The following is a 27,881-nucleotide window of genomic DNA, read 5'->3' as shown; positions in this document are numbered from 1 at the left end:
TATATCTTATCTGTAGGCAGAAATACTGACTAAAGAAAAAGAGTTACAGGATTGTCAGACACTGCATCAGGAAATCTTTCATCAACTAGAGGTACTACCTATGCACACCAACATGAACAAATTAAAAAAGGTCACGATTTTGGTCAAAAATTATTTTTCCGATTTAAATGTTTACAATGCTTAAGTAAGGCATTTTTTTTACAGGCAAACAAAATTTGACTGTCACTTGTTGAGTTATAAGCGACTTACAGGGCTTGCAATTCTTTGCTTTGTAAACAAAGCTTTTGTTTACATTCTGAATGTTGAAGTAAACATTCCAGTTTAAGTTCTTAAATGAATGTTTTAAATGCTAGAAACTGTTAAAATATCCTTAAAATGAATTAGAAGATAGATTATTCAGCATGAAAATGAATTTTAACTGGTAAATTAAACCTATGTTAACAAAAACAGGGCACGAGCCTTGTTTACATGACAAAGAATTGCAAGCCCTGTATCTTGGTTATAAATCTACGAATGACTCTCAAATTTTATTTGATTATTAAAAAATGTATTTCTAAAGCATTGTAAATAATAAGAACAGAAAAATAGAATTGAACCAAAATCGTGACCATGCCATTTTAAAAAATTGAGAAATGTCTTTGTTTCAAAAGTGTTCTAGTGTTTTCTGTTTACTAAACACAGGTAAGATACTGAAAAGTTTGTTAGTATCATATGGATGACTATTCAAACCCATGAGATTGAAACTATAATCCCTATCACTGCATCCTTGCGGAAGTGATCAGAATTTGAGATTCTCTTATACCGGGCCAAATGTACAAATCTGATTTTATATGAAATATTGGTAATTCAATATAAAATTTGACACATTGTGATTGAGAATATTTTAAATTCTACATTAAAGCATGGTGCTTTTAACATCAGTTTAACGTGAGAATATTTTAAATTCTACATTAAAGCATGGTGCTTTAAACATCAATTGGACAATCTGGTTGCTTATTGATTTTAGATATATTGTCCTATTTAAGCAATTAAAGGGCTGTTTGCAATAGTTTTGCCCATTGTGACCGAATTCTGAATCCAGGGACCACTAGTAGAAATTGTTTCAATACGCGTATATATAATGGTGCTATATTATACTTTACAATTTCATTAATATTGATTTTACAAATTTTACATCTTTAGTTCTTGAAATATATTATTTAAAAAAAGATTTTTTTCCCTTTTTAAACCTGTGTATGTTAACTTTAGATACCTATTGTGATTCCCGCATGACCGTCGGGGCAACTCATTCATGAAAAAAAATATCTACAATCTATAAAGATACAAATATACTTTTACATTTTATTTGTTATGTTTGACTCAGTAGTCCTTAAAAAGAATGTTTTTATTAATACATACAACTTATTTTCAATTATTTGTAAATTATCTCATTTTGTATACACTGTTTTGCCCTTTATTGGAAGAAATCTGAATTCCCTTCACTTCACTTAAGTATTCTGTGTGTCGGGTTAAGTTGTAATTGGCAAAGTGGTTATAGAGAGGAATATGAGATTCTGAAGATTTAACATCAATTACCATGACGACAGACAATGGGCATATTTTGATAAGAAAAGTTATTTTCAGACTTTGGCTAAGACGAGCCAAAATGGAGGACACACGTTTATTTAGACGACCCCTGTACTCTAACCTCGCGTCCTTGCAGAACTTAGCCCAAATCTTATTTTGTCGATACATGTATTTAAAATTATTTTTCTTCTTTATCTTTCCCTATTCATTGATTTAATCTTTAAAACATCCACTTGTCGAAATGATATGTACCAAATTTTAATTTTCCCCGGTTGTAGTTTAATATGTTCAATATGTGTAATACACGTAAAGTGCTGGACACTTACGCCTGTCAAAAGATGAAAAATTGAGTGAAATGATTCTTATTCTAGTCCCAGCTGGAAGAAAAGGAGAAAAAAATTTACCAGCTAGAAAAGAATATTAAAGAAATGAAATCACACCAAACGGTATCACAGGTTTGATGTTTATTACTAAATATTCATTTCCAAACCAGGAGAGAGAGAGAGAGAGAGAGAGAGAGAGAGAGAGAGAGAGAGAGAGAGAGAGGAGAGAGAGAAGGGAGAGAGAGAAGAGAGGAGAGTGAGAGTTAGTTTTTTAATATAAAATTGTATCGATTTTTTATAGAAGCTGTGTTATCGAACTTTGTCCATTTTTAAGCAGCCGCCGCAAGAAAAGGATCATGAAATTACAACACCTCGAACAACCGAAGAATATCTCAACTCGGTAATCATTTGGTTTCAACCATTTGTGAAAGACAATCTAGACACAACTCAAATCAAAACTGTGATAATAAAGAACATATGACATTAAAACTTTTTGAAAATTCCATAAAATATTTCTAGTATACAATTATTAGGCCAAGTGCAGGTTAATTTAAAGTGTTATTTCCCTAGATTGTTGGACATCAGCCAATCAGAGGACCAGATATTAATCATACAATGATAATATTAATTTACCCAGTAATGTCTATTTTTAGACAGTAGAACACAATATGTGTCTTATCTGGTGTTAATTGGACGATCGCATCATATCTATAAGAATGATTTTAATCTTTAAAGATTAAACCACTTCGTGCTGTTTTGAAAAACTAACTCGTAATACATAGGATTTTTAAGACCGCTGGCAAAAGTTGTTGATCCATTCGTTTTTTTTTATTAAGGAAAGAAAAAAGAAAACGTGTATTTGAAGTTTCTTAAGATCAGGATTAGGTTAACTCAGGGTTTGAGATTTAAAAAAAAAATTTAAAGTTCAATATCTAAATTCAAAAATTGTTTTAAAAAACACGAAATACAATGTAACAATGTAATGAATAAATAATAAATAAATGATATTAATATTCATACTTCGTTTATATAGGAAATATGCAAAGACAAAAGTAGATTTATATTGAAACAGAAGAAATTAAGACAATTTCCCCACTTTTTTCTTTAATATTTTTGTAACAATATAAACGCAAACGTTAAGTTTCTATGTATTATGTTGTATCATTTTACATATTTTATGGTTGTAAAATTTTGTTTATAATTTCCTATTACAGGCTAGCACGCAAAAGAAAAAATCTAAAACATATACAAAATCAATTCTAGATAGCGTAACTTAAATCTTGATCAATGGGCTTGTGTAATTTCAGTAAACAAAATACAGACAAAGTAACTAAAGTAGTTATGGAAATCAGTAGTTTTGAGCTCCTATTAGTAAGTTTTTATACATGTACTTTATTAAAATTGGGTAAAATAATAAAAAATTGATATAGGAAATTCGGAAGTAATCTAATTTAAACTTTGAGATTAAAATATTTTTTAATTTTATCTATATTATGTTTTCTATCCTCAAAACTATTCTATTATCTGTAATAATTTCAAAATAAAGAAAACTTTGGTTAAACCCCTGTTACACAGGGGCTGCGTTCTCATTGCGATTTCGCTGCGTCCTTGTGTAAAACGCCAATGTACACGCAATAGAGTTTCTTACAGCGCCGCAACAACGCAACGGCATCTTCATTAGTCGCGCGGTGGGATCGCCTTGAAAATTGTAGAACGCCATGCTACGGCGCGCACTTTGAGCTTGCATAAAGTACGCGCCGTAGCTCTGCGTTCTGATAACACGCAGTAGAAACGGAGTGTAGTCCTTATATGACAGCACCGTAAGACCTCCAACAGCACCACGAAAGCTCCGTTGGTGCGCTCAAGGAACGCACCTAATCGCCATTTAGGCTCGGTAATAAGTCGATTGCGCTTGCAAAGACTGAGACATTCGGGAGTCCTTTGCGATGTCACTGCGTCTCAATCGCGCTCTCACTGCGCATCCACAGCGTTTAAACGAGTTTTTTTTTTCATTTTGCTGCGTTCACACAACGGCCCCAAAGAACTGTTGTTGCGATAAACGCGCTCTCTTTCGGTTTCTTCTGAGTTCATTAGCGTTTATATTGCGCTTCCATGGCATTTCAAGTGCGTTGTCAGTCAGACCACAAACAATTGAACAATGACTGATGTACAATAGCAAGCGGTATTATAATGCATGTAGTATTCTGCAACATGATGTGGATGACTTTGTGAAAAGTAACATTTGCGAATACTAGTATCCCACAGCATATCAAAGGACGTATATGGAATTCGTGATATTTTTCTTTGATGTTTTAACACGGTTTATGTTTAACAACAACTAATAACGGATCTTTTACTAAGTTTTTTTTATTTATTTACTATTTGTAAAGTTTAAAATTCACATACAATTGTACAAATTAAATTTACCTACCAATAAGTAAAGAAAGTCTTGTGCATATGCAGTCAACGCGCAGGTCCAGCGTGGACGCGAGGTAAAATCTCTTCGCATGTCAAGAGCCCTCGGCGGATACTCAGCGAGAGCGCAGTCAAACGCCAAGTAGAACTCTGTGGAAATGCAGTTGCACGCCGCGGGAGCCCCGCATAAATGCCTCGGTCGCCGTCAGGACGCCGTGACATCTTCACTTGTAAAAAATTTTAATCTTAGTTTTTCCTGCGATCTACGGCGATTCCAGAAATTTTACAACGCCGTGAACATGTGGGAACGCAACTTGGTGTGACAGGATCTTAAGGGTGAACAATATCGACGAAATTTTCAAAAAAACGTTCAGAGGTCAATAGCATAAAAGGTGTGTTATTGACCTCGTTATATGAAAGTGAAAAATAGCACTACAGTAGTAGTGTTACAATGTACAGTTAGTAGTTTTTCGTTCCTTTTATAACCATTTCAACAAGAGGTTGGACTTTCGGTAGGATGTAGTCATCTATTTCTTGCATCAAAACGAGTTAAAACTGACTTTGGCTTCAAGTGAACTATACACAGATTGTGTATTCTTAGCTGCAAAGCCAGACAAATCTTGTTGATTTCACAAAACCATGACTGAGTGGCAAACAATATATAAAATAGACAGGCCTTTGCCACATTGTATGTTTGACACAACTACTTTAAGTCCAAGCTCTTGTTAAAATGGTTCTATATAAGTGGATTTTTGCGCCCCTGAGTAATCGTAATCCTTAAAATGATTTGATAGATGTTGTTAAGGTTATCATTTTTTCCAGACCTACACAAAAGAGAATGATTGTGATTTTGGAAAAAAGAAAAACCAGTCTGCAACGACGTGTAACAATGAGGTAACGTTTAATCAGAGATCATTAATAACACAGAGATAGCAATTAGTCCTATTAATTTTTATTAAAAATCATAACTATAAAACAACTCATGACACAAAACGTCTTACAAAATTGAAGTAGCGTTAATCAGTATGAAAATCTTCAACTGTACATATGACGAGCTTAAAAAGTATCTGTAAAATGTACATAATTTAGCTTCTTTTTATGTAAAATTTAACGACTCAAGCGTTATTAAAGCGATTTAAGATTAATTTTTTGATTTTATTCAAAGAATATTATTTCAAAGATTTTTGATATAATGATCTTGCCGGTAGCAGATTGAATCTAAAATGTTTCTATTTTTCTTACATATTTTGGTTTTCTTAGGATTTCCATGAAGTAAATGTGCTTTATGAATTTTGTCAAAAACAGAAGAAAACCATCCGAAATCTCGAACGAGAGATCGAACTGATGCGACAGGTAAATCGAAGTATTTTTTTTTTTAAATTACATATACTAGTATGTCAAATAATGAAATAACACAACGAATAAGGTTAACCTTGTGTATTCTTTTGAGCATTTAGGCGGAAAGAAGAATCCGCTAAATCAAATACATTTGAATATCCTACGGCCTCAAGAGCAAAATATTTATCTTTAAGAATGATTTGACGTTCAAACTTTAAATACTAGGTTAGCCTCAACATGCACGGATCTTTGGAAGAAGAGGGGGAGGTTGTAGGGTGAAAGGGGTTTTACATACAAAAGCTAATGAAATAAGCTCTGGACACCCCCCCCCCCCCCCCCCCCAGCAAACGAAATATTTCATTAAAATGATTAGACCTCATTGATGCACGTACATGTGTATTCTATTTTCAGGAAAGAAGGAAGCAAGCAAATGATTTCAGCGAACCTGGTGGACTTGCCGAATGATTAAAAAGTTTTGGAATTTTAAAGACTCATTAAATCTTATAGGTTTTAAAATGTTTTGACATGTTTTATTAATAAATTTGTAATTAAAAATAAATGTTTTGTTTTGATGCCTTGAAAATCAATATTTCCGCCAACATTTACATTTGACTATTTTGTACTGGACTGTTTTGTGACGTAACTGCGGTAATGCTTTTTCGCATGGCAAAATGATAATAGATTGGTAAAATATGAAGTATGTTAGCTTATCTGCTATAACATAGTCATTTTACCCAAAGAAAAACTGTTTATTGTAACACGGTTAATTATCGTGAAAAGGCTAATGTGATTGTAAGAGGGTTTGGTTTTGAATTAACCATCGGTTCTTCCTAAAAAAAATCGATACAATTTTCGGGGTTGCTCAATTTTTATGATATTTGCCCCCCCCCCCCTTGAATTTACGTCCTCGACCAAAGCAAATCGCATTTCAAAAGAGGTTTGACACTGAAACTTTATACCGAACATCCACGAAATAACATTCTCACGTATAAGCCAGAAATCTACCATCTACGAAAATTGGGCCCAAAGAATTTACATGATTTCAAAGAATGATTTGTTTAGCTATAAACTATCATTTAGAACATTTAAATAGAACATTTTTTTGAATTTTAAACATTTTTTTTACAACCATTTTAACAAGGCCTTGGACTTTCAGTAGGACATAACTATCTATTTTTGCGTCAAAAAAAGTTAAAAATGACGCTGGTTTCGAGTGAAATACATGTATACACCAATTGCGTAGTATTAGCTCAAAAGCTAGACAAATCTTGTTGTTTCAAAGAGTAATGGCTGAGTGCCGTACAATGAAATAGACAGGCCTACGTCACATTGCTGTTTGACACCAACTACCCAAAGTTCAAGCTCTTGTTAATATGGTTCAAATTTTATACAGGGCTACTCTTCTCCATGAGGAGCTGATATATTTTAAAATGTCCAAGATCTATTTCTCTTACGTTATTGTGACTAAACTGTATAAGAGAACACACAACCATTTGGAGTTTTTAATTTTGATGATAAATGTACAAAAATATTAAGTAACACATCGTTATTGTTATGAATTATTGTAATAAAATATTCAAAATCATGGCTTTAAAATTAATGCGTTAAAATTCTTATCAAGGTAAACATCATACAAATCCCAGTTGGTCTCGACCACAAGCTGAAATTCCAACCCACTGATCTAAGGAACCGGACATCGAGAATTTGGAAGATAATAATATTGAAGTTAAGGTTGCATTTATTGTTCCAAATAATGTCACACAATGCAAATGTCTAAAGTTTCATTTGGTTACAATAAATATGAGATTTTATCGGTTATACAAGTTCAAGTCAATAAATCACCCGAAAAAATTAACGAAAATACAGACCCTGAAACGTACTACTACACCACACGCTCGCTGCACGCTCGCTACACGCTCGCTAAACGGTTCACACGAAACGCTGAACGGTTTACACGAAACGCTGCACGCTTTGCCCGAAACGCTAAACGATTTACACGAAACGCTGAACGGTTTACACGAAACGATTCTCGCACGAAACGATTTGCTCGCTTTTCACACGCTTTGGACACGCTTTTATCCTGATCGATTCGGGTCCTCTCGGATTTTTACCCTGACTCTGTAAGTAAGAATTAGTTTTAAGAAAACACAAAATAATAGAATACTGATATTAGAAACATATATGTACATAAGTATTGAATTGATTAATTAAATTAATTTGGTGCTTATATTTAAAGCAAAAAAATATTTATTCTCAGAATTAGCGAAAAATATTACTTCTATATTATATCTATTGCTCAACAGAAATATCCATGATTCTTATTAGTCCCGTAAATAATCAAAATTCCAGAGAAAAAAGTTACCGTAACACAATATTCAATACCAAAAATAAAATCCGTTTGATTACAAACTGAAATCGGTTTTTCAGTATTCGGCGGGATTTTTTTTTTCTTCTCACATTAATATTTTTATTGGTTTCAGAAAATACGATGTAAAAATACTAACTGTAAATAAACCTGTAATTATTTACATGGATAATTTTGAAGTTATATAAAATAAAATTAGTCACATAAGTTAGAAAAATGCTATAAAACAACCGATTAATTTTTTTTATGTCGAATCATTCGCGTAAATAAATGTTCCGTACATAATATCACAGAAAAAAAAAATCAATGGATTAAACAATAAAGAAAGTTTTCGGAATTTCGGAATTTCGGAAAGAACAAAAAATAAAAAATGATTTAGATTTTTGTCTCAATATTCGTATACATAACCGCACCCCCATAACGGCGTACAATATATCTATCATAATCTATTTGAATAAAGTACCATACATATAGATTCCCATAATAATTAATTGCATGTGTACATTTTAGAAAAATTTCAGTGTGTTAATTACTTGTTGTTTTCCGTTATCAGTGTTTAAATAGTCAAAATAATAACTTGTAGAAATATTTTTATTCGGGATTCAGAAGAATTTACTTCCCGCATTTCATAGAAATGAACAGTATATTTTCTTTCTATGTTTACATTTAATTTTGTTCAAATTAATGTTAAATAATCTATCATTGAAATTGTGTGCATCATCAAATACTGATTCCGACTACCTTGAATTCATTAAATTTTCATTGGCTATTGACAAAAAAAGAGACGCGTGACCATCCAATGAAAACGAATACACAGAGTTTGATTGACAGGCTCAGCCAGGTGCAGGTCTTACCCGATGTCCGAGGTTATGTGTACTGGTTGTACACAGCCGAATAGTCTCAATAACTAGTCTTCTTTCAATACGCGTACTTTTCTTTTGTTTGTTGAAATTAATTCAATTTTGTAAAAAGATAAGTATATCATTTGTTATAGATTTTTTTCACGAGAATATCTCAAAGGAGTTTTGCCAATCACAAATAGTTTAAAGTAATGTTTAACACGAGCGCTATTTTGAAACAATTAAATTGTCAGAGAGTTCCGAATGAAATCTAATGAACGTTTCACACGATTCTCGCACGCTTTGCCCGAAACGATTTACACGCTTTGCCCGAAACGCTGCACGCTTTGCCCGAAACGCTAAACGGTTTACACGAAACGCTTCACGATTCACACGAAACGCTAAACGGTTTACACGAAACGCTAAACGGTTTACACGAAACGTTTCTCGCACGAAAGTCGCACGCTTTTTTGGTGTAGTAGTACGTTTCAGGGTCTGTATAATGTCCATTGGTCGCAATGAGAAATTGATGGTCATACACCGCTATATAAGTAACCTTTAAAACGTTTAAATAAACCATGTCGAAACGTATCTTTATGCTGAAGATATGATATGATGACAAACATGGAAATGAATGCCACTGGGTATAAACTTGGAAAAATACGTATGAATAGAGGCTTGGCACGATTTTACTTTTTTTCCTTTACATTTGAATTAAATCCACTATTTTTGCCAACATAATTTTATTTGGTCAAAAAGTGTTTAAAATTGAAAAAGCAACAAAACAATGTAAGTGAACATGGGTGAAGCAGAGATTTTTTAAGAGTATTTGAAAGGTGAGATTGAAAATTTTGAAGAGTATAAATGAGTTCTATTGGACGAGGTGTTAGGCAACTTGTACATGGGTTTGCGTAGATCATCGCTTTTTGTGAATTAACGTGTCACTTGATACTGTAAACCAACTTCTATTCGCGGCGACTTTATTTCGCGATTAACTTCAGATAACCTGGTTTGCGACGACCAATGTTCGCGACCAAGCCTTATCGAGACCCGTGTTGTTCTAACAACCATATGACAACGACTGTTCGCGGTGAGAAATATTTGCGACGATGAGACTCTCGCTAACCTCGCGGAAATTTCTCGCGCGCGAATTAAAGTTGGTTTACAATAGTTCTTTGGAAAACAAAACATCTTTTAGGTTTGTTACTGACTGACTACAGAAATATAACGGATTGATCAACGCAAAAAAAATTTCTGTACACAGTCACTAACAAACCTAAAAAGTAATAACGGATATTACAATGTAGTTTTGTCATGATATATATTTATAGCTTGTGATTGGTTACTTTAAACGTTATTTGAAAGTTGATCTTCTATAGTAAATAACTTGGTACATGTACCTTGCACTCATTCGGAGATTCTGCTTTGAAATGCCCAACCCAATATGTCAAAATGTAAAATAGCTGCAGAACTGTAGCTCTACGAGAAGTTTAGTTTTACGGTCCGTCAACCAGAATATTGCCCGAAGGGCTACATTTTTGCATCTACATATATATGTTTCTGTTAATTAACTGCTTATTGTTGTTGGTAACAACAATCAGCCTCCATCCATGCACACAATTATGAAATAAAACACCTTTTTGAGATGTTAAAATTAAAGCAGAGAGAATCAAAGCATTACACTTCAGACACATAATGATGCTTGATAATCTTCTAGACGATATAAATCAGGATGCTAAATAATATTCAAAATAATAAATATTTATATTTGATATTTAAATTAAAATTTAAATAATAAATAAATTATGAAAGAAACTCCAATAAAAAATGGCAAATGAATTTCTACACCGACGAGGAATAATTTCATATTTCAAAATTTTATAGATATACTTATTTCGTAACGTTCTATGAACTTGTTTTTAGCTCACCTGAGCTGAAAGCTCAAGTGAGCTATTCTGATCACTTTTTGTCCGTCGTCCGTCCGTCCGTCCGTCCGTCCGTCCGTCTGTCCGTCCGTCTGTCTGTCCGTCTGTAAACTTTTTACATTTTGAACTTCTTCTCTAAAACCGCTTATCCAATTTCAACCAAATTTGGCACAAAGCATCCTTATGGGAGGGCGAATATAAATTGCAGAAATAAAAGTCCGATCTATATTCAAAGCGGAGAAAACCTTGAAACTGTAGAAAAAGGGGGGTGCATTTTAAAAAATCTTCTTCTCAAGAACTACTGATTCCAATTCAACGTAGTTTAGCATAAATCATCCTTATGGGAAGGAAAATATAAATTGCAAAAATTAAGGTCTAATTCTGTTTCAAATCTGAGTTATTACGAAAAAAAATAACAAAGGAAAAGCGTGTTTTTAATAGCTTCGGATTCGGCATCCGGTAAAATGGGTAGACAAGACTTGGCCTGGGCAAAACAAAAGATTGGCAGTTATTAATCTGCCAATCTCATTAAAATTTCAGGATATTTGATGGACCAGTATATTTGTATTTGCTGTAAATATTGCTGCAAAATAATGCGTATTTGGAATTGACGATTGCCGATCTGCCCCGGCTTTTATTTTGCCACGGCCCGGGTTTGCATACCCATTTTACCAAGACTCTTATTCCATACTTCTAAAACGAGGTTCTTGTTTAAAGCAGCCATGACATTATACGAAAAAGGGTCGATCTGACTATGATGAATTTGCTTGTTGTGCAACAGTTCGCGAATGAAGGGAAATTTTTGAAACATGCAAAATATATTTGTGCCGATTTTGTGAAGTAAATTGAGGCGAAATATTTCAATGCGTTGACAGTTTTCACACATGACGTTGGTGTTAGCTTGTTCTGATTTTCGTTTCGTTTTCAATATTTATGCTTTGTAACCTGGGAACTATCGTCTGTATTTCGTGATTTTTACGTATCAAATCAAACAGAGACTTCGGTAAATCAAACAGTTAACCGTTTACCTGCGCAAATTAAGCAAAATCTGATGTATCAAAAAAGTACTGAAATACAATTCATTCTATCGGTAATTCGGCATTATATTTTGCGTAATGGTAGATTAATGCAATAGGTTTTGTTGAGATGCTCGGCATTTTCTCGAGTTTATTCAGTTTAAATAGAGTTTGATATCGCTGTCGGAAATATGTAGGTATATACATGTACATGTATATATATGATTCATTTCGAAAAAATAAATTGTGTTCTTTATTTGTTATAGTGCATGAAAGTTTAACAACTTATTGTATTGTAAACTTAACCTTTTTTAGCTCACCTGAGCCAAAGTCTTCTTCTCAAAAACTATTAGGCCAGGAAAGCTCAAATTTGAGTGGAAGCATCCTCTGATAGTGTAGATTCAAGTTTGTTCAAATCATGGTCCCCGGGGGTAGGGGCCACAATAGGGGGATCATGTTTTACATAAGAGAAAATCTTTAAAAATCTTCTCAAAAACTATTAGGCCAGAAAAGCTCAAATTGAAATGAAAGCATCCTCAGATAGTATGGATTCAAATTTGTTCAAATCATGGTCCCCGGGGGTAGGGTGGGGCCACAATTGGGGGATCAAGTTTTATATAGGAATATATAGAGGACATTTTTTAAAAATCTTCTTCTCAAAAATATTTGGCCAAGAAATCTCAAATTGGCATGTAACCATCCTTAGGAAGTGTAGATTCAAGTTTGTTCAAATTATGGTCCCTGGGGGTAGGGCGGGGTCACAATGGGGGATGAATTTTTATAGATAGAGAAAATCTTTAAAAGTCTTCTTCTCAAAACTATTAGGCCAGGAAAGCCCAAATTTGAGTGGAAGCATCCCCAGATCATATAGATTCAAGTTTGTTTAAATAATAGTCCAGGGGTAGGGTGAGGCCACAATGGGGTGTGAATTTTTACTTAGGAATATATAGAGAAAATCTTTAAAAATCTTCTTTTTAAAGAATTTTTGGCCAGAAAGGGTTTAAACTTGTGTAGAGGCATCCTCGAGTAGTGTAAATTCAAGTTTGCAAAATCACAGTCCCTAGTGGAAGGGCGGGACCGTGATGGCGGTTTGAATTTTTACATAGGAATATAAAGAGAAAATCTTTAAAACTATTCTGGGAAAGTGTTCGGTTCAAAACTCAGTTCTTAGTGTGAAAGCAAAGGTTATGCAGATTTAAGTCTGATGAAACCATGATTCCCTAGAGAAAAATGGGGCCATGAAATGGGGGGGGGGGGTATATAGGAATAGAGAAAAATCTTCTTACAGGTACAACAACAAAAGGGGCTTGGTATTTACCAAAAAATAAGAGGTTGATAAAAATTGGCAGATTTTCAATTTTTTTAGCAAGATCTACTGTACTCAGTTGTCAAGATATTTTGATACTGTAATGCTAATTTGATCAGAATTAAGGTAATTGTTGCTCAGGTGAGCGATGTGGCCCCTGGGCCTCTTGTTTGTTATGCTATCCAATAGATAAGTTTAACAAAACAGATAAAACTCTTTTGACAAACTGCACAAATATGTGATACACGAATTTCTGTTTTGACAGCTTCATATTTTAGAATTGAAATTCATTTACTCATTGGAAAAAAAGCTCGTGACAATCTGAGGTTTGGTGGATTACTTAAACAATAGGAATATAATCTCAAACGATAAACAAACATTCCCTATTCACTTAGTGACTCAGACTTTCACGCTGGAAGCGACCCTGATCTTTTAAAATTATTTGCTCTCAGAAACAGCTTTTATTAAAAATACTGTATATACATGTGCATTTTTTCTATTTGCATTTGAAAATTATTTAATGTTGTGTTGTCGTGATACAAACTGAAGTAGATACACGTGCGATGGTCATGACTTTTGCTGTTTTGGCTTTAAATTAAACTACACAATGAATAGAAATGGACTTGAAACGTCTTATATGTATAGAGCTTCATAATACTGACTTTGAAATAAAATACCCAACCCCACCCCATAGAGTAAAAAAAAAATAGAAATAAAAAAGGATAATAAATATTAATCCAAAAATCTGAAGATCCCATTACTCTAGGTGGACCAAATATTGGAGAGGCTGATGACTAGATCAAATTTCTAAGACAACAAAGCATATGCTGCATTGCAAAACATCTGGAGTTCAGCAAAAAAACAACACAAACACGAAAATCAGGATCTTAAAGAGTAATGTGGTCCTACATATAGGTGCTGAATCTTCAAAAGTGACGAAATCAATCTTAAACAAGAAGGACACCTAAAAGACCCAATACTTCCGCAGATTATTTGGCATATTCTGGCCAATCCTCATTTCGAATGAAGGGCTGTATTTTAGAATTAAACAAATAACAATACGGTTTTGGACAATGCTTAAGTCTTTCCGAACCAGTTTATCTCATGTAAATCGTGAAATAAAGTCATTGCAAATAAAAGTTGGTTTAAAGTAATGATTTTAACTTCTGGTTTTGTTGTTGAAGCCCGGAGGACTGGACTGTTCGATGCATTCGTACCTGCTCTTTTAAGTTAAGAGGATCAGAGAACCTTAAATGTTATTCGACTGTTAGATCCCTAGCTATACAGATAATTATATAGTGTGGAAAAGTTTCATTCTTTCAAGCTTTTTCGTGTTTGTATTCTTTAGAGAAAGCAATTATTTTTAGGCATATTGTTTAAGCCGTGCTGTCCATTTTCAGATTTGTTAAATGTGACGTCACAGAAGGTCGTCAGTTGAAAAAATACATCCAATTCAAAGGAAAACATACTTAGTCTAGCAATATACAAATATTGACTGGGGATGAGGGCAACATTGATTATATTAGCCCCCAAGGGACAAAATATTGCCCGACCCTAACTAATATTACAATTATTGACTATTCGTCTATAAAGAGTTATATAGTGAGAATATACTACTGAATATAACAATTATCTATAATCCACGACATATGTTTTCTCTGTTCCTCTTCCAGCGTTTTCATACAATGCCGATTTTGAGGAGTGCATTTGTTATGATACTTACAGTTACATACATAACCATATTCAATCATATTTCTCTAAGATGAAAAAGGTGAATATGTTCTAGGGACGACAATGGACAAAAACGAAAACACATTCTTATAGGCATGAGAGAAATATTGAATAACGATCAATAAAAATGAATAAACAAAATCTGAATGTTACATTACAGGTTATACATTCCTATGTGGGATAGGACTGTACCTTTATTCTTACTCTGTTGAATTTTAAACCCGCGCCGTCACACGTTTTGGAGGTGGGTAGATATTCATGCTACGTAGTTAAACACCGTGCTATTTGGGGTTTAACTCGAGAGAGAGTGAACGACGGCGCATTATCTCTTGTGCTTAAAGTTTAGAAAATGTGTAATCCACTGAAAAATAAGGGTGTATTAAAGAGATTAGAGTTTGGTTTTATCATAGTTTAAATTGGTTCTGGTGCTGATATAAAGTCGAGTGCATTTGCATTTGAAGAATAAAACTTTGCGAACTCTCCTTAGCAGTGTAATTGTTTCCTGTGTGTTTGTTTTGCAAATCTTACGCTCTTAAAGGAGAAACCAGAAGTGTACATTGGAGAGACAAACTCTGATTAGAAAATCCTTGTGGATTTCATATGACTTTGTAACTGGGTGATAGACGGCACGTAGAAATCTTTAAATCTTTAAATTTGTCGTTATTTTCTCCAAGTCTCTATGATGTTTTATTTATAAAGACAATGAAAAGAGCCCAAATGATTTCATTTCTTTCGCATTAAGATTCACTGAAATGCTTCTTACTTTGAATTTGTTTGTCTCAATCGGCAAATACTTCCTCTCAGAGGTTTAATTGATCGGTTTTCAAAAATGAAAATGAATCACTGGTTTTTCCAAATCAGGACGCCTATTTGGCTGTTTATAATTTATTATTATTTAGATGAACAATTGACTGTTTATAATTATCACTGCCAGAAAGGTGAATTTAACACCTATTCATGCACTGTTATCACCTAACGTCAAAATAAGATAATGAATCAGCCCATTGTATTTCATGTGATATGACTAACTATGATTTTGTCTAAAATTTCAGTTGAACTATGTTCAATAAGGTTCGTTCCCGTTTTACACAAATATGAAAATCTAGTAAAGAAAAAAATGTGTGCAAAACGGAAAATTTGTCCAGGCAAGTTCATTACGTAATTGCTACAGTCTTCATCATAACTGATGCTTAGATTATATTTAAATTCTAGATCTTGAGCTATAAAACGCAAGAATATTTTGATCTGTAAATTTTTAGATAATATACTCAATTTTTTTGTCCTATTTTCGCTGTTGACAATAGCCTGTTTTAAGGTATGGTCAGACATGCCTTAATTGATTTTGGTAGAGCCCGTTTTTATTATAAATTAAAATGTAAAAATTTCGATTCTCATATACTCGTATATTACATGTACTTACTAAGCCAGGAAATACAGAACAATCACATAGAGAATTCTTGCATGTTTCTTCAATTGAAACGAAATTCCGGAAACAATGTAGCACTTTTTATTTATTGATTTCAATATGACGAATACCTATATAGTAAAGATTTAATAGCATGTGCTGTCAATCTAATTTTGTTGAATGCTTATCATAAAATCTACTTTTATTTAAAATCGGCCAAATGGTAATCAATCGATTCACCCCACTCCGAGTTCGACTTGGGAGATTTACAATTGTATAAGTACGAAAAGGTGCTTAAAAAGTGAACATTAACACGAAAGCGGAAAAAATGGTAAGTAAATATTATGTCAAATTAAGAAGAAAATAGTCAGATGATTTATTTATTTATACAAGTGTTAGACATTATGGTTTATAACTTATAAACTTTTTTCATCTCTAGTGTGGAATTTGGACGCGTTTGATACATTCTTGTCCTTAAAAATACTAGATTACCTACATAAAATATGTTTTTTATATACATTACATTTTTGAAGATAAAAAAGAAAAATTTTTATACTTAAATTGATTGTCATTGAAAAAAACAACAACTACATGTAGGCCTTGTTGATTATCATATTTAGATCATGCCATTGTTAAAGTGTATGTGTAAATATAATTATTGTAAAACGTAACGGAAATCGGTAAAAAGAATTTAAAATTTAAAAAGTGTTTTTTGGATATATCACCCCATCCCCATAATTTTATAGTTTATATATTTTCAAATTATAATTATTAAGAATATAATGCACAACTTAAACCTTTTGCAGTTTATTCCTTCTTAAGTATTGTTTTAAATTTATGCATGCTGGCTGATATACAAAGACCAATTCTTGATTGATGGCAAAAATAGGTATTGGCGAAAATAAGTCTCTCGCCAGTTCTGTTAACCCCCCCACCCCCACACACAATTTACACGTTAAAATTTCGTACCGTCAACACTTTTGATTTATTTCAATATTTAAAAACCTTTTCCAGTCAACAATTAGATTTGACTTTCTATATACAACGAATGGGCCGATTTCACTCAGTTTATTATAGCTAAAATCATTTACATATATACATTGTAGTCTATAAGGACGCAAACTCTGGTATTTTGTAGCTTGTATAAACAAATGACGTAATAATTATTGATATCAAAACATATAACCTTTTAATTGGCTGGGGTTGAATAAAATGCCTATATACATAATCAGCATTTAGATGTTGGACTAAATTGACAAAAACATTTTACAACTCATCCCAACCAAACACTAAACTGGAACACCAAAATTTTTTTATTTAAACATTATTTTGCGCAACATGAAAAATCATCTCATTTCGATGTATGTTGAATTCAGTTATTTTGTCTGGGTTGACTCTTGAATGTAATTAAAGCAAAATATACAACAAGGATAGAAAACATGAACAACGAACACAACTCCAAATACACTCCATCTTTAACATTTATTGGCCTAGTTACGTAAGCATTTACTTATTAAACCTTTTCGTTGTGTGGTGCTTTGTAAGTTTCCAAATTAAGATTTTGTTGGTTGTCCGGACTATCGCATAGGGAAGCTACTATTTCTAGCTTTTGTCACGATCATTCCAAGATGGCAGAATAAAGATGATGTTTTTATTTTGACTTGAATATTGGTTAATCTGCACAGCCGAACGGCGTCGGTAATGGACAATACGGAACATCGAAGCGGACAGTTTTCACCTAACAGAAACCAGTTAAAAATATCCTTGTGAAATTCTCAGCTTTTTATTACATGTTTAAAATAGCGATATGTTCATAATGTTACTGTATTTTGTTTACTTTTCAATTTGAAACGTCTTCTTTAACGATACATCAACAGTGCCAACTGTTTTATAAGTATTATATCATACCTACCTTTTATCATTTTGTTTTTTGTTAAAAGAATTTAAAGATAGACCATCGTTGAAATTGATGGTGTACATGATCTGACCGTTTTTCAATGGATCTAACAGAATATATTGGACTAGGAGATTGAATGTTTGGGGAAAAAAAATTTCTAGCTGCTGCATCCATCTAAAACATTTCTTGATTTTTCTTCTTTAATATCATATGGGGTAGATTTTCCGAGGGTTCCACCCGCGAGAATTCAGAACACAGGACGATTTAAGAAACTCTGCCACATTATCAAATGATAAATGTCTATAAAGTTACAAAAAGTCACATATAAAGAACATTCAATTAATTTGCAGTTGACTGAATGGCAGAGATTCGTCCTGTGAAAAATTCTCTGATAGATGAAGATAGACCAAATGTTAATGAAAAAGTCCCCATTCAGAGAATGCCTTTTTGCAATTGCGCCTAGAATGCGGGCTTTTCACGCAGTAGGTTACCCCTAAAAATATTAAACCTTCTGTGAACGCTTAAATTAAAAAAAAAATAGGTCCATTTATGCCAAATACAATCAGATGATAATTTTCTACATTGATATTTGTTGATGTGAATACGGTCGGCTTATAGTAGAGGTATAATCTTTAAAAGAAGAAAAAGAGATGTGTACTGCCAAACTACGAAGATGAGTAAATTATACCGACTCGTTCCAACTTTTAATATCAGCAGTATTTTGATGTTATAAGTGTTTGTTAATTTTTTTGATGATACTTAAAAATGCAACACTTACATATTTTAAATGCTTTTGTTATTAAAACTTGATATCAATAGATGCCAAAGTCCAGTTTAAAATCTTTTTCTTACGCTTGACAGTTGTCATATCTTAATAGAAAAATATACTTAAAATATATTAAGGGAAAATATATCTTTTATTTTTAACAATCAATATCTTATCGCATTTGAACTCAATAAACTATTTAACATGCCAAGATGACTAAGGACAAAATGACAAAATGAGACAGCACCAAATTTAATTTCAATTGCACTTGATGTAGATTTCATAAAAAGTCTTTAGTTAATAAAGATAAAAAAATATTTTCTTACAAAAAAAAAACCAAAACAAAAAACGCCTCTCACTTTCACAATACATGCCTGTTTAGGAAGATAAGTGCAAAGGCTGTATTGATAAAAAAAAATCAACAAATGCATTTTAAACAAAACACTAAGGCTAAACAAAGTATTGAAACTAATCAACATTCCAAAAAAACCACCCAGACATGATACTCGATCTCGCAATGCAACAAATGAAAAAAAAAAAAATCAGTTTCTGACATTTGAAAAAAAAGGCTTTGACATGTGGTTTTCTTCAGCCTATTTTTTGTATACATTAAGAGGTCTTGTTGTTTTCACTTTGATTGCTAAACCACTTTATCCTTATTACGTAGAACGAGTAACGATGTTCAAATTTATCTGTTATTTATGAGCCATATCCTGTTCTAAGTGACTGGTGTTCAAAATCATCTATTGTATTTTTTTCTGTTTCAAAAAATTCTGTTATTAATTAAAAGGATATTTTATATTGTAATATAAAGATATGAAAATCATCGCTAGTACAGTCTGGTAAGAAAAACAAAAATATTGAAGTCAAGTTGCAGCAACCGATTCAGAAATAAGCAAGGAAAATAAAAAATAGATAAAAAACTAATTTTTCGATCTATTTTTATTCGAACATATGTAAAAATATATGATTGTACTTAATGACGGCTTGTGGTGATAACAACCAGTGTCCATAATGAAAAGTCCAAAGGAAAAATACTAAACAGGAGTAGAGCAAAAACAACCCTTTAAAGAATTAGAGGTAGGATCAGGTGCCATAGCGGAGTGGGCATCCACTGCTGACCGATCACACGCCGTGTGCTCTTTGTCGTAATCGGTAAAACGGAAAATCTGTAGACAATTAGGTGATTAATTATGGTCTAATGAAAAGTATGAAAAACATTAGTCAGCATGTGACCCAGTGGAAGATTATTTTGCTTACAAGGTCGTTGTATCGATCAAGAATTGTAGAATAACATTCAAGTTCTTCTTATATTCTATTTATATAACGAGCCTTACAAAAACGACATGGTTGTTGTCATCTTTTTAAGATAAACGAAAGCATGCATGTACCTGGGTTCGACAAAAGTAGCAAACGTTCAAATATGCTAAACATGTGAACACCAAAAACAAAGACAAGCCAAGAAAATACTCATACCCATCTCATTCTGACAAATCAAGCAATCAAGTTCAAAGTTATAATTATTCATAGAAAAAGAGTTATTTATTGATAGTTTATACATCAGTGGCAAAACGACTCCAATCAATTTCCAAGATAAAACCATCAAAATATAGAACTTTATACAATGATCGTTTTTATATTTGTTTAGAATGGGTTAGAAAACACGACATTATAGCAAAACCGATGATACATATTTACCTTGCCAGTTCTATATTTATTGAACTATGTCTTTGCTTTTTATTTTCATACCTTATATAATAACAATATAAACATTACAAGAATGAATACTACAGTTTGAGAAACAAATTGATAACTCATTTTTTAAGTCTTTTATACCAATAAAAGATATAATTTAATCCGTATTTTTATTTTTATTTTTTCATTATGGAGAAACCTGCTACATGTATCATGATTTTGTATTTAACTTAAGCCTTTTTGATACATACATACTAGCGTAAGAGTAAAATATATCATTAAATTTGATTGGATGGTTCCTCTAGTAATGAATACATGAATCTACATATGCCAAATCAGTTTTTGCACAGACGACAATGATGAAATTTTCTTTGGATTAGGTGCATCTAGTTTTTTTTAACTATTGATAGTGCTTTAGAAATAAAATACTAAGGATTTAACATATTTTCTATCGTATTTATTTATTTCTTGATACTTTTGGATAAAACTTGACATCTATGATTAAAACAAGAAACTTCTAGTCTATATTTAGAACTACTCTGTTGGCTATGAAGCACAATGATGTTATATTTTTAGCGAAATAAATAAATGTTTATTAAAATCAACCTGTGTTGACTGTTATACCATTTCAATTTTTTTTTATTTCTACAAGTATTAATTAAGTTCAATTTCTAAAGAAGGAGTCAAACAATTGGTTATCTTAAATAAAAAATATTTATATATTTTGCAATAAAAATATAACTTCAATGTACCTCCATAATCACAGACAACAATATCTCGTGCGAATTGATGGTCTTTGGGACCCATTTCAAGAATAAAGTACCTCTTTTTGAGACAAAGTTACAACCAAATTAAGCAAGTTTTGGCCTTTTCCTCAACGAATGGTTGTAGATTTGACACTAATGACCTCCTTTTATGATTTTCAGATTCTTGAATCTTTAATTTAAGTCTGTAGCTGTACAGTTCTAAGTGACTTAAAAGACATTGTATTGCTCTTGTTTGCGTAATTTGCATACAATCCAAAATGTAGAATCTAATATTTATTGCTTTTTCATCAACAGTTTTAGTTGGAGAATCATGCCAGCTCAAAATTGTTTTGATTTTAAATCTCAAATGTACAAGATGGCAACAATTCCTCCTTTAAGTAAAACAATGTTTTAAACCTTATATATATAATGGTATAATTAGGGGGCGGAGGTAGAGTTATTAAATTTGTTTTGCGGAGAGTTGACTTTATTTTAAATCATATTCTAGGACCTATCAAAGGACGTAGATGGAATTCAGGCCATATGGTTCTGATGTTTTTACATCCTTTCTGTTTTTTAACAACTAATAACGGGTCTTTTTTATAGACCTAACTATACTAATAGTTTTGTCCTAGTTCTTCACAAATTATTTAGAAGAAGTCACGTTTCAATTACGAAAATACCTATTCATTAAAAACAAAACATTTTTATCATTCATTTACTAATTGTAAATTCTTGTTTGTTTCCCATACAAATGTACAAATTAACTTTAACCTACCAAGAAGTAAAGAACGTCTTGTGCAGGCAGTCAGCGCGCAGAGCACGCCGTGGACGCGCGGTATAAAAACTCCTAGCACGTGGTAAGCGCTCGGCGGTTACCAAGTGAGAGCGCAATCCATCGCCAGGTAGGACTCTGTGGAAACGCAGTTAAACGTCGTCAGGACGCTGTGACATCTCCACTTGTAAAATATTTGAAATACAATTATACATTTTTTTCCAAATTTTCCTTGCGATCCTACGGCGATTCCATGAATTTTACAATGCCGTGAACACGCCGTGGGAACGCAACTTGGTGTGACAAGACTTTAACCAATTTTCGATTACATTTTTCTCAACATAAAATATTTTTTTTGTGAGCGACGGTTGGGGACATATTTATCCTTTCAAGAAAGAGAGAAAACATGTCCTTTCTCATCAGTTTTAACTAAATCTAAGAAATATGACATTATGTTGACGTTATAATTCTTGTGTAACTTTGTAAACAGAATGAAAGTGCAAAACATAGTACTATATAAACACGTGTTCAGGATGGTATAATTATGTGATTTAAACAACTTTTGAAATTAATGACAAATATTGATAGAAACTCTACCTTCTTTACATTTTGGAACAAAATAAACAGATAAAATTTAACTCCTTTACAAAATTTACAAAAGCCACTAAAAAATTCTATTTTATCCAATTCACTAGTTTTTGCGTCACCGTGTCTCTTTAATTAGCAAAGTGTGGTTTGGTTTCAGATGTTCACAGTGCTACTGGTCTTGTTTCTTCAGAATGTCACGCCTATATCAACTACACCTTCCAAAGGTAACGCAGTTTCAACTGACTTTTAAAAACTATGAGATTTTGACAAAAAGGAATGCATACACATTGGTTTCATGTAATCATGCCAATGCCGTCTCCATTTTAGTGATATATACTCACACGAATTTCAATATCACAGTCACTCAGATAAACTTCTTAGACTGTGTTTAAGAACATTATATTTGCTGGTTGCAAATAGTGATTATGGGTTTTCAAAAAAAAAAAAGACAGAGACATGTATTGATACTTAGCTATTGTTAAGATTGAAACTTCAGTTTTGACACATGTACTTCATGCTATAATAACACAACTTTCTTTACTTTCTTTCAATTAATATTAATTTACTTCATTTTTGAAACAAAAATTTCAAGCTCTTTGGAACTAATGGTAATTAACGATGTTTTGGATTATTTTGATTTTAGATTGTACACCAAAACCAACTGATATTGTGTTTGTTCTTGACGAAAGTGGGAGTGTTGGAGAAGAGAATTTCAAGTTACAAAATGAATTTGTCGCCAAATTTGTGGAAGGATTTGACATAGGCAAAACAAAAACCCAAGTTGCCGTGCTAACATTTTCATCTACAATTGAAGTAGAATTTTATTTGAATTCATACTACGATAAAACTCAGATATTGCAGGCTATAAGGGAGATAAACTACACACATCCAGGATTGACAATGACCCATAAAGCTTTGATAACTGCCAGGACTGAATTGTTAGATCAAGCCCACGGAAGACGAAGTGACGCTTTACCCTTTGTTATTGTTATGACGGATGGCAGATCTATGATTCCACCAGTCACCATTTCACAAGCCCACCAACTTCACGCACTTAATGTTACAGTTTTTGCTATTGGAATTTCAAGCGAGGTTTACGAAGACGAGTTGCACGGAATTGCTTCAAGTCCTAAGAATGTCATTGTTATTAATGACTTTAAAACTTTAATGTCAATACAGAAGAAAGCTTTGAGTGGTGCATGTGACGGTAGGGAACAATAATTCATTATTTAAACAATATTGATTAACATTAAATAAAATTTCATTTTTATAAATTTATTTTTTTTTAGCTTTAATGAAAAAGGTCCATGGAGAAAACTATACTAGGACAACTCCTACAACAACCACAACTCCTACAACAACTACAACTGCAACCACAACAACTCCTACAACCACCACAACCCCTACCACCACCACAACCCCTACCACCACCACAACCCCTACCACCACCACCACCACCACTCCTACAACAACAACAACTCCTACAACAACAACTCCTACCACCACTACAACAACCACAACTCCTACCACAACCACAACTCCCACCACAACCACAACTCCTACAACAACCACAACACCAACTCCTACCACCACAACTCCTACCACCACCACCACCACTCCTACCACCACCACAACTCCTACCACCACAACTCCTACCACCACCACCACCACCACCACTCCTACCACCACAACAACTCCTACAACAACAACAACAACTCCTACCACCACTACAACTCCTACAACAACAACAACAACTCCAACCACCACTAGAACAACAAAAACAACAACAACAACAACTCCAACCACCACTACAACTCCTACAACAACCACAACTCCTACAACAACCACAACTCCCACCACCACAACAACTCCTACAAAAACCACAACAACTTCTACCACCACTACAACTCCTACAACAACCACAACTCCTAAAACCACAACCACTCCAACTACCACTACAATTCTAACCACCACCACGACAACAACTACCACAACCCCTATTACTACTAAACCGACTACAACCATCCTTACTAAAATTACACCAACCACAACTGTGAAGAAATTTACCACCTCTACATCAACACATTCCAAGACAACAACAATGGACATTCTGAGTTCAGGTTTGCAATCTTATGAAAAAATGAATAAATTTGAACGACGTTATAGAGACAGTGCGGCGCATCTTATCAAAAAACCGACTTAAAAATTTTCCGATAGGGTTTGGTATTTTTGTATTACTCATGAATGTATAAGATTCTCCTGTACATGTTTGTTGATAAAAATATGTCATTTCAACTTCTCCCAGGTAATAATTGTTCAAAGTTTTTACAATAACCACAACTATTATTTTGTAAGCATGCATTTTGCTTGCTTATCATAGGAGTTGACTACAACCTAAATTCATTTTTTGTAAGTGAGGCCCCTTGAGGGGTTATTTGACACATTTATGTATGTTCATTTAAGAAATAAGCAGCAATTTAAAAAGTTCACCGGGATATGAAGTTGGTTGGTACGTGATCAAATCCTGTGAAGCCCGAAGGGCTTCATAGTAGAGTTGATCACGTACCAACCAACTTCATATCCCGGTCAACTTTTTAACATTGCTGTTTATTACTTTTATATACGTTTGAAAAAGACAAAACGTTCAGAACTGTTATAATTACCGAGATTTTATGTTTACAATAATCCAAGCGACAAGCGATAAGCGCGTGCTATAATCATTGTGACGTCACGAAAACGTTCATACAGAATTGAACGTTTTCGCTATTCTCTAGGTTCATATAAGGAAGCATATTTGCAAATGTAAATATTTCAAAGTGAACCGAAATTGAGAAACCATTAATAGATTATCGAGAAAGTGATGATGTGTTCCGTTTAGAGAGTCCTTTTTACCTCGTATACCATGATGATCGTAGTCGGGCGAAGATCTTGTAGTTTTCAGCACGTGTCAATTACTGTCAATCAAAATTCACGTGGTACAAATAAACGATATAAGATTATTCCGGTTTGTACGACTCTTAAATTTCCGGAAGCTCATAATTACATTAATTAGGTACGTGAAAGTGATTTTTATCTATTTCAACTGTTACAATCAACGTTATTTCTTATTTCCGAACGAAACAATGGGTAAATCTGAAGTTATTCACACATGTGTTTCAGCTGTACTGTCTCTTTAAATATTATTTTGCATAAATAATTTGGAACTGTCAAAAGGTTAACTGTCAATAAATTAAGGGCATATTGATTTTGAAATCAATTTGTTTTGAATATATACCTCACATGTGCATTTCTATTCAAGGAAGCAACATCACTTGCGATTTTGAGTTTTCTACATGCAGTCTTTTACTTCAATGGCCTAAATCAAATACATCATGGACAGTTAAAAATGGAACAACTAATTATTTGGCAAGAGGTCCCGTAGTTGATCATACAAACCAAAGTTCATTCGGGCAATTTGTGTACATAAATGGATCCTCAATAAAAGACAACAACGGAGCATACATTGTCACTCCGCTGATTAAGCAATCACAGAGCGAAATATTTTGCCTCCAGTTTTATTTTCAAATGTTTGGGAAAGACACTAAAGAGCTAAATGTATACATTACAAATGGCTCAATTTCTATGCAAGATGCAAGTCTTGTCTGGTCTGCATCAATGAACAACACAAAAGACTGGACTCTTGCGTTTATGACCATTAGATTAGGATTCACTTCTCGGGTAATGGTTGACAATTAAAAGTGTTTGTCTGTCTGTCTGTGTCTGTCTGTCTGTGTCTGTCTGTCCGTCTCTTTCAGTCTTTCTCTCTCTCTCTCTGTCTCTCTCTCTGTCTCTCTCTCTCTCTCTCTCTCTCTCTCTCTCTCGTCTAAAGACGTTACTTTGCACTTGGATGTAAAAAAAACAACTTAATGGCATTTCCCTACATAAATTATAAAATTATCTTCCTTGCTTACAGATACTTTTTGAAGCTAGGTATACAAAAGACAAAAATGGATTTGCAATTGACGACATAAATACAGTTTTTGGGAAGTGTAATGGTAAAGTATTATGTATTTAAATTCTTAGTCTCGCTATTAAAATTATTTTAAATTGCAAGCGATGTATTTTTGATATTGTTTTTGAGAATACAAATTTATAGTAAGAACATATGAGACAAGTTCACGATAAACCAGCTTAAAGCCATCTTAAGCAAAGGAATCCTTTAATATAAATATATATTGTGTGAAAGATCCTAATTATTGACAAATTTGCTCTACCACCTAATTTGATTTAAACTAAAAAGGCGATATACATAAATATTGTGAAAGAATCTATTACGTAACAATATTTTATAAGCTATCTCCATTTGTTAAGAAAATAATATTTAGCTCATTTACAATATATAAAAGAAACTTATTTAACGTAAAAGCATTTTCTTATCTATAGATTCCACCACACCACATATACCGTCAACACGTGATATAAGTACACCTGTTCAATCAACAACATCGTCCAATCTTGCTTCAAGTATAATTAACAGCTTGCCGGTTATGCACATCTCTTCGAATGTGTATAGAACCACACTGAGACCAAGCAGTTCACGGACTTCAACCAAGACAAATTCACCGTCCACGCCTACGTACAGACCCGCTCTTACGTCCACAGCTAAATTAAATCCAACATCGACTCCGGCGTCTATTCCGGGTTCAAACATACAGCAGAATAATCAAAATGGAATCCGTAACACGGCCCCTTCTACAAAAACATCCACCGGAATATATAGTGTTAACACCGAGCTACAAAAACATCGATCGCCATTTCTTATTCCGGGATGGTTTCAAATAATCGAAATCGGACTGATTGCTATCACTGCTCTGGTTGGCGCTGGGCTTCTTGGGTGTTGTTGTTTTAAGTTCTGCGGAGGTAAAAAGGAAGAAGATGAAGATGATGAAGAAGATGAAGATGAGAACAATGATTATGATGCTTATACATCAGCATGGAAAGCCAATCACAGATCTCCAGTGGCAAAGCCTGGAGGGTGGATCAACGGTTTTTAATCTGACAAAAGTTGCCCATACGAGTTCTGCTGTTAAATCAAATACTGGCAAACGCTTGTACATGTTAACAGATAGTAATTAACACAGTAATAAATAGATTGCAATGACTCTTAATTTGTTAAAAATTATAACTTTAAGATTTTTTGATTTGT

At 33.2% G+C, this 27,881-nt stretch overlaps 2 protein-coding genes across 10 annotated transcripts in view; both read left to right on the top strand.

The window, feature by feature from the left end:
* LOC128188601 (DNA ligase 1-like) overlaps nucleotides 1–6,215 on the top strand; it is a 28,370-nt gene extending 22,155 nt beyond the window's left edge. For 2 of the 9 annotated variants that reach the window (XM_052859766.1, XM_052859757.1), the window contains 6 exons: nucleotides 17–91; nucleotides 1,938–2,021; nucleotides 2,191–2,289; nucleotides 5,127–5,198; nucleotides 5,565–5,657; nucleotides 6,054–6,215. In XM_052859766.1, the coding sequence (XP_052715726.1) occupies nucleotides 17–91; nucleotides 1,938–2,021; nucleotides 2,191–2,289; nucleotides 5,127–5,198; nucleotides 5,565–5,657; nucleotides 6,054–6,107 (477 nt within the window). In that variant the 3' untranslated portion in view covers nucleotides 6,108–6,215. The remainder of the gene's footprint in view (nucleotides 1–16; nucleotides 92–1,937; nucleotides 2,022–2,190; nucleotides 2,290–5,126; nucleotides 5,199–5,564; nucleotides 5,658–6,053) is intronic. The other 7 variants (XM_052859762.1, XM_052859761.1, XM_052859758.1 and 4 more) reach the window with 7 other exon arrangements.
* Nucleotides 6,216–16,450: 10,235 nt separating this feature from the next.
* On the top strand, nucleotides 16,451–27,837 carry LOC128190812 (mucin-3A-like). The gene is made up of 7 exons (XM_052863014.1): nucleotides 16,451–16,560; nucleotides 22,854–22,920; nucleotides 23,340–23,903; nucleotides 23,986–24,816; nucleotides 25,995–26,413; nucleotides 26,649–26,730; nucleotides 27,119–27,837. The coding sequence occupies exons 1-7, from the start codon at nucleotides 16,558–16,560 to the stop codon at nucleotides 27,727–27,729; spliced, it is 2,577 nt and encodes an 858-aa protein (XP_052718974.1). The 5' UTR covers nucleotides 16,451–16,557; the 3' UTR covers nucleotides 27,730–27,837.
* Nucleotides 27,838–27,881: the final 44 nt, after the last annotated feature.

This window comes from Crassostrea angulata, chromosome 6 (assembly GCF_025612915.1).
Source record: "Crassostrea angulata isolate pt1a10 chromosome 6, ASM2561291v2, whole genome shotgun sequence".
In the NCBI taxonomy this organism is placed as follows: Eukaryota; Metazoa; Mollusca; class Bivalvia; order Ostreida; family Ostreidae; genus Magallana; species Magallana angulata.
The sequence above is the reverse complement of the archived record's forward strand: the minus strand, read 5'-3'. Positions and strand labels throughout refer to the sequence as shown.